Here is an 8,323-nt window from a genome sequence, read left to right as displayed (position 1 = left end):
GAGAGGGGCTGCAGAAAGGTGGGAAGAAACTTTTGGGGTGATGGAAATGTCTGCTATCTTGCGATGGTTTCAGGGATACATATGTCAAAAGACATCAAACTATACACTTTAAATATGCAATTCTGGTATGTCAGTTGTACCTCAATAAAGCTATTTTTAAAACTTATGATTTGGCTTCAGGCACCTAGAGCAAGATACTGGTTTGAGAGCTGCAAAAGTCATGGAACAATCAAGATATTAACTATGCTTGGTTCTAAAACGTGACATTGTCTTTAACTGTGAAATAACACATTCTTGTTAAACACCCCAAAATAGGTCATAAAGTCTATACTGAGGCTCTCAGGACACACACCGATCACTTGATCGGTAACAAGTCATTTCAAATGGGTTTCACCACCTCCTTTGTTTCTCTTTCCTTAACTTGGGAAAGGAGAAGGTGGGGATATGAAAACAGATTTAATATAAGGCAAGATATACAACAGGTTGTTGGAAAGTTATTAGAAACCAGAAAATGGGCATCAGTATCCAAAAAATAAATACAAGGAAAGATTTTTCTTCACCTTTACCATTTTTTTTTTTGTATACCCTTTCTTCCTTTCCTGTCCTTTTTCCCTTTCTTTCCTTCCACCTCCTGCCTCTTACCCCCACATCCCACCCCACCTTTGCTGGCAGGGTTGCCCAGAAGTTCAGACTATAGCACGAACTGGAACAGACTGTCCAAGTTCAAACCTCATGCTGTACTCCTGTACTCAGTATGGTATTTAAGATCTCATGCTTTAGCCCCTCCCCCCCCCCCCCCCCCCCCCCGTCTGTAAATAGGGTAATACCAAAAGTTCCTTCTCTCTGGACTGCTGAGGATTAAATGATTTGATATAGGTAAAGCACTTAAAACAGGCAGAACTTGGGGCGCCTGGGTGGGGCAGTCGGTTGAGCGTCCGACTTCAGCCAGGTCACGATCTCGCGGTCCGTGAGTTCGAGCCCCGCGTCAGGCTCTGGGCTGATGGCTCGGAGCCTGGAGCCTGTTTCCGATTCTGTGTCTCCCTCTCTCTCTGCCCCTCCCCCGTTCATGCTCTGTCTCTCTCTGTCCCAAAAAAAAAAAAAAAAAAAAAAAAACGTTGAAGAAAAAAATAAAACAGGCAGAACCACGGTTAACAGCATGCAAGTGTTACCGTTCTCATGGCCCCTAATCTACGACAGACATGTTGGACTCCAATCAGTTAAATGTAAAAAGCCCTGGGCTCGGAGAAGACGGCAGAGGGCATGAGATTCCAGGAGCTGGAACCCAGTCCTGGCTTGGCCAGTCCCCAGCTCCCTGCCCCCATCTGTGCTACTGATGCATCAGAGCTTAAACTGTTTACTGGGGAAATGAGGACGGTCTCCATGGTCCCGTCCAGGTGTTAGCACTGCTTTTTATCATTCAAAGTTACATAAATATTATCAAATGAAAAGCTTTTTGACAACTGTTAGGCACAAGGGAGATTTTCATGTTACAACGTAGGTCATTCATTATTTAGTAAGAAAGACAAGTAACCTTGCCAATTATATGGACGGAACAACTGATAAAACTTCAGCAGAACACCAAGTGACTTCTTCAATGTTTCATGAGAAATTTTAACACGCAGTTTATCGTCTTCTGAAATGGGACCCATGTGAAGTTCTGGATGGGAACTCCCGCTTCTCAAAGCTATGCATGAATCTCTTGGAAGTTTAAGAGTTTGTGTACTTTGCCTGTGGTGGACGGGGCACCACTGGCTTGGCCTTAGTGACCCCCATGCCCCCAGGAGAAATCATTTCAGAAGTGCCCTGGAGCTATTCTGTCTTCTCCCAGGGTGGCAGCAGGAGTGGTGAGTGAAGTAACCATAGAAAGGAAAGCTAGTCAGTTCACATGGCTTCCTTCACGGGAAATTCACCGGACTAAGTGTAACAATAAGTGAAACAACCTACCTATGATGCTGCCATCCAAGACAAGCTCTTGGCTTTTAAAAGGGGGCAGATTTCATGTGGAGACCGTCTTCAGTGGTGAGCCAGACAGCAGGGTTGTAATGTTACTTTGAAGGGGATACAGTATAGCCATGATGAGGAGGGAAATTTCCTCTGTTAACATCCTCCTGCAGTAGTGGTCAAGTGTGTGAGCAATTCCTCACACTTTAAAGATTCAAGTAACTCTTAGGAGTGTTATACTCCCATCGGGTCAGGTCCTTATCCAGAAACGGAATCACTCAATCTGTCCACTGAAGACATACTGACTACAGGGACCAAACAGGAATTTTATTAAAACAAATGGAGATTGATTAGCCCTTATGATGAGTCCCCAGTCCCACGGAGAGGATTTTTGATGTTCCTTCTAATTCCTTGCAGAAGTCTTTGCACTGATCTCTGCTCCCACAACGTGGTTCATTCTGTCATTTGCTGCTAGTGACATTCACCCGTCTCAACTGGCACATTGTTGTAGCTGTTTCGAGAAAGCCGGAGGTATCGGTAGCCTTATGGACACTGTGTAATCTGTTGGGGTACGTGCCAGACTCCTGTCCCTTCTAGCTAGTAGTTTCAGAGATTGGGCAAGAGCAGTTGAACTGATTCAGGTATCTCGATGGGTCATTGTAAAAGACCAGAAGCAGGAACTGGCTTAGTTTGATTAAACGGCATCTAGGTTAGGGCTTGAAATTTTGAGTGTATAAATGTATGTGTGTGCCCATATATTTGGGATAGCAAACGGGAAACTCAGATTTTGACCTGATGTCCAAGATGAGGCTGGTTAAAGCGTAGTGAGGAATCTTTATAGATCACTGCTAAGTACCATGGGAAAAAAAATCCTTTTAGTTTATTAAAACTTGGGAAATATAAGAAATAAAACACAACTCCACAGAAATATGAACTACCAGTTTAGTGTATTTCCAATAGATGCTTTTCTGTGCACATTTTCATATAGTTGAGATCAGATGTATACACTATTTTGCCTCTTACTTGCACTTAAGATGCTCTATGCATTCACTATTTTTGTAATTTTTTCAATGTCAAAATAATATCCTACTGTAGTTATATTCCAATATGGTTAACCACTTCCTTATTGTTGGCCATAGTGTTCTACTGTAATAAATAATGCTGTCATAAACATTTGTGCATAAATCATTATACCTTTTCTCCTTAGGACTATTTCCCGGAAATGACATTACAAGATTCAAGAATCAATACATTTTGAAGGCTCAGGACATTTTTAAGGGTATTTTGACACAAACATTTGGTAAAGTGTTTGTGTCAAAATACCCTTCTACCGGCTGTGTATGGGAATGTTCCAACTCGTGCCATCATTATCAGCATTGAATATTTTTAAAGTATTTTTCACGTTTTATTTATTTATTTTGAGAGAGAGAGAGAGAGAGAGACAGAGAGAGCCAGAGCACAAGCTGGGAAGGGGCAGACAGAGGGAGAGAGAGAATCCCAAGCAGGCTCTGCACTGTCAGCACAGAGCCCGATGCAGGGCTTGAACCCACAAACCGTTGAGATCATGACCTGAGGCGAAATCAAGAGTCAGATGCTTAACTGACTGAGCCACCCAGGCACCCCGGATATTTCTTGAAAGAAAAAAAATCCTTGCTAATTTAATATTAAAACATTACCTTACTGTAATTCCATTCACATTTCTGATTACTGGTTACAATATATTTACTCTTTTGTTTTTCCTCTTCTGTCAACAATGTGTTCATGACCTCTGCCTATTTTTTTCCGTTTTTCATTCGCATTAATGAAATTTTGTTTTGCCAAGTCTCCACTGAAGCATTAATCAGACACTCACTAGAGGTCATTTTATTGAATTGATTTAAATATTTTATTTAAAGAAATATTCTGAAGACTATAGTTTATTGGTAGGAAAAATAGAAATCATACGTGTTTAAAGATCATTTTGTACTGACATTATGCGAAATCGACTTCTCCAAGTAACATTATTAGTTTCGCAGTGATACTAGTGGAATGCATGCTGCAGAAACATGGTTTTACCTTCAAATCTGAGCACATTACCCTTACATCAGAAAAGAAAAAGGGATAATAAAAAACGCCACTTGGATTAGTTCAAAGTTTAGTAGACCACATCTGATTTGCTGAAGAGTGAGTTCTTTTATTTACCTCTTCAAGGAAGTGCTTATTTTTTTCACTTCTTTCTGTGCATCTTTATCCTATAAAGAAAATACAAATACACAATGAAATTTCACACATTTATCCTGCTACTCTAGCTACTTTGAAACACTCTTTGGTTGAGCGAGGGGATACTTTGTGAGGGACCATTACAAGGAAACTACAGATTTCTGAGATCCAGGCAGGATTCAGATCTCCGAGACCATGTGTAATGCAGAGAGCTATTCCCAGGCTGTTCCCCCACCGGGTCTGGAGGGGTGGGATACCGGAAGAAGAGATCCTTCGGTGTAAGCTGACATATTGGCCCTCACCACTGTGTTAATGGTAACATTGATTTTTTTTTTTTCTTCAGCTGTATGATGTGGAAGAAGTCCTAGCCTCAGCAGCAGGATTGGAAGAAACTGGAGATTCCACTGCAAGATCCAGGCTAGCTATACATTTCATCACTGATGTCATCAAGTAGTTTATATTAAAGGTGAAAAACCATATAATATGTTTTCTACATGGTCTAATATATTCCACTTGTTATTTCTTTAAAACAAGAGTGGAGGTTAGAAACAGTGGCAATAAATTTAGATGGCAGGGTACTCCTATGCACTTTTGCATTTAACATTTATTGAGTACCTATAATTAGAAAGAATTTAAGGGGTGTAACAAATTAAAACAAATAGATGAGAACAAATGAACAACATAATATTTGGAAGTGGCTGTTAGATTAAACAAACAAACAAACAAACCTGGAAGTTCTTCAATAGTTTTAATCATAACGTAGTGTCTGGTCGATCAGATGTCTACCTACTAGCAAATCAGTATTTTTTCAAGGTTGTGAGAAACTATGATTAATGAATTTAGGGGATTAATGCATTATTTAAAATAACATATAAAAAATACGTTTATCTTGGTAATTCATGTTTATCTTGGTAACCCTGGGGATAGTTCAGTGCCTGGCACCGATAAGTCCCTCAGTAGGATACCTATTAGCAGTAACATTTCCCATTCATCGATGTTTACGGATCAATTTCTTGCAGAATAATGACATAAGCGAGAGAATCGTTTCAACTAGATGCCTAAAGAATGAACGTGCACAAACCAGAAGGAAAGATTTAAAATTAAGATCACAGCTTGGCAATGTGTCCTCGCGCACCCCCACCCCCCCACCCCAATTCAACGGGCAGTGAACGCGCTCGCCGCACACCCACAGCCACACCCGCCCACACAACACCCCTCCCGTTGTTACCTTGTTCCCGGGGCTTCCATCCAAGCATTTTATTTATTTATTTGTTATGTGCAGGTTTTTTAGCTCAAAATGCCAGCTAACGCCGCGCCCCCCAAACACGCTTTCCTCTGTTATTGCCCCAAATGTCTGCCCTTCCCACCATCAACCCTCATTGGGTACTCCCCCCAATACCGCCCTCCTTGAGCCAACCTCCCACTTTTCCTCTTTTTCTCACACATGTCTACAGAGCTCCCTGGCACTCCTGTTAGGGGACTTGTTTTGAAGTCATTTTTGTATAACCAGCAATGCATTTGCTGAGAATATATTTTGGGGGTAGAGGATAATTGTCCTCTGCCATTTCTTATAGCTGTTAATCTCCTGGTCACTCTCCTTTTACATTTGTTTTTTAAGACTTTGGCACCTGGGTCACTCTCCATGCCAAGGTCTGCCATCACTGTTGGAGACATCCTAGTCCCCATGGACCGTGGATCCCACCTTCCTGGAGTTAGCCTCCTCACCTCCGATGCCCTCCCCCATCACCCCGGTGAGCGGACCCTGGGCTGTGTCATGACCTACAACTGCCCTACCTCTGAAATAGGTGTCCTGCCCTCTGAACACAACTGCCCGTCTTTTCGTGTCATTTATCCAATTACTCTCAATAACAATAATTTTTCAACTTCCACAGATTAAGAGATTTTTTTTTCCTTCTTGTTCTCCGCCAGCTTTCTCCTGCTTTGCCTTATTTTTTTGTTTGTTTGTTTTGCCTTGACTTGTTTTCTACCCACTTTAGACTCTATATCCAGCGACCTTTGAACTAAAAGACAAAAGCCCTTTCCCCCTCTGTGGCACCTGCCCTGGGTCTCTACAAACCCCCAACTCCACAAATCCGTCAACTTTTCTATTGTGTTGGCAACAAAGAAAGAGAACCCTGATGCGCTCTGGATGCCTTTCTGACCTCCTCAGGGCCTCCCTTATTCTCCCAATTATCTCCTCACTCCTTGGTCGTTCTTGAATCCTTCCTTCTTTGCGGACCTTCTCGTCATTTAAATATGCTCCCCTAGGGGTGCCTGGGTGGCGCAGTCGGTTAAGCGTCCGACTTCAGCCAGGTCACGATCTCGCGGTCCGTGAGTTCGAGCCCCGCGTCAGGCTCTGGGCTGATGGCTCAGAGCCTGGAGCCGGTTTCCGATTCTGTGTCTCCCTCTCTCTCTGCCCCTCCCCCGTTCATGCTCTGTCTCTCTCTGTCCCAAAAATAAATAAAAAACGTTGAAAAAAAAATTAAAAAAAAAAAAAATAAATATGCTCCCCTATTTCCCATCTAAAAAACCACAACAATTTCTCACCTCTGGCACCACTTCTCCTCTCCTCCCCATCAAACTGTTGGAAGTGCATCTACCAGCACCTACCAGCGTTGTCTCAGTGCTCTGCACGGTCTCTGCGGCTATCGTTCCACTGACAACAGTCTGGGTTAAGATCACCAGTGACACAGACATCATCGAACTCGGCTCATTCCAGTCCTGACTTCTCCAGGGTTTCTGACAGAGGTGACCACTTCCACCATCCTTTGGCTTCTGAGGCCCTGTCTCGTGGGGTCACTTCTGCTGGTCTCCCTTGTAGCTTCCTTTTCCTCCTCCCCTTCCATTACGCTGCTGTTTCTCAAAGCTGATCCTCTGCCTGCTGCCTTTCAAACACTACATAACTTCACTGGGTGACCTCTGCTACCTTGTGGCTTCAGACATCATTTATGTGGCAAATATAAAATCAGTTTATGGATTTGAAAATCTCACAAACTCGGGGCGCCTGGGTGGCGCAGTCGGTTAAGTGTCCGACTTCAGCCAGGTCACGATCTCGCGGTCAGTGAGTTCGAGCCCCGCGTCGGGCTCTGGGCTGATGGCTCAGAGCCTGGAGCCTGTTTCCGATTCTGTGTCTCCCTCTCTCTCTGCCCCTCCCCCGTTCATGCTCTGTCTCTCTCTGTCCCAAAAATGAATAAACGTTGGAAAAAAAAAAATTTTAATAAAAAAAGAAAATCTCACAAACTCAAAATGTCTATAACTGAGCTCTCCGTCTCTACCAAATCTGGCTCTCCAATGCTCCCCGGGTCCTTAAAGGGTACCTCCATCTACCCTGGTCCGTTTCTAAAGCCAGGAACCCCGATCTCATTCTTGAGTCCTCCAACTTCTAGATACTCAATTTCTAAGTCTTGTAGAGAACACCAGCCACGAATCCGTTAAGTCTGTGTATCTCCATTCACTGCTCACTGCCATCATCTTAGTCGGCATCACCGGCTCAGGTCTGGGCTACTTGCGGGAGTTACTCAAACGCTGCTCCTTCCTCTGGTTTTGCTTCCCTCCAAGCCACGTCAGTCCCCACGGGGTAGCCAGCGTGCCCGCCCCCAAATCTCATTTGTCACTTGTTGCTTAAGACCCTGTAATGGTTTTTCCCTGCCTTTAAGAAAAAGACACAAGGCTCTCATCTCTTCTTTCCCTCTCGTGCCCAACATTTCAGCCATATTGTTATTTGACTCGACGCTTTTAGGCCTATTTTTCCGTTCCAAGCCTTTGTCTGTTTTTAGTGTTTCATAAAATAGGGCATGTCTGCTACCTGCGTCAGTATCACCTGAGATAATGTGAATTACTTACAAGGCGTGTGTTTAATTGTCCAGGTCTCCATTCGCCCTTGCCATGTAGATAACATATTTCAACACTAATATCATCATTAGAACACATTATTTTGTGTTCTACATTTTTTTTCAGTTACATTAAAAGTTGTTTTCTGACTGAACAAAGTTTTTGGAAATATGTTGAGCGCTGCAAAAAGAATAGAAGCTGATAGCTTTCGACAGTGATGTAATAAAGGAAAAATGGCCCCAATACTCAGCATAACGTTTCATTATTTTTTTTTTTTAATTTTTTTTTTCAACGTTTATTTATTTTTGGGACAGAGAGAGACAGAGCATGAACGGGGGAGGGGCAGAGAGAG

General features: G+C 42.9%; 1 protein-coding gene across 6 annotated transcripts in view; it reads right to left on the bottom strand.

The window, feature by feature from the left end:
* Nucleotides 1–3,799: 3,799 nt before the first annotated feature.
* Nucleotides 3,800–8,323, bottom strand: part of RMDN2 (regulator of microtubule dynamics 2) — a 79,306-nt gene continuing 74,782 nt past the window's right edge. For all 6 annotated transcript variants that reach the window (XM_086700386.1, XM_086700388.1, XM_086700387.1 and 3 more), the window contains one exon: nucleotides 3,800–4,172. In XM_086700386.1, coding sequence (XP_086556512.1) covers nucleotides 4,119–4,172 — 54 coding nt within the window. In that variant the 3' untranslated portion in view covers nucleotides 3,800–4,118. The remainder of the gene's footprint in view (nucleotides 4,173–8,323) is intronic.

Source organism: Puma concolor, chromosome A3 (genome assembly GCF_028749965.1).
Source record: "Puma concolor isolate L17-30 chromosome A3, mPumCon1.1.hap2, whole genome shotgun sequence".
NCBI classification, from domain to species: domain Eukaryota; kingdom Metazoa; phylum Chordata; class Mammalia; order Carnivora; family Felidae; genus Puma; species Puma concolor.
This window is presented reverse-complemented; position numbering and strand designations above follow the sequence as displayed.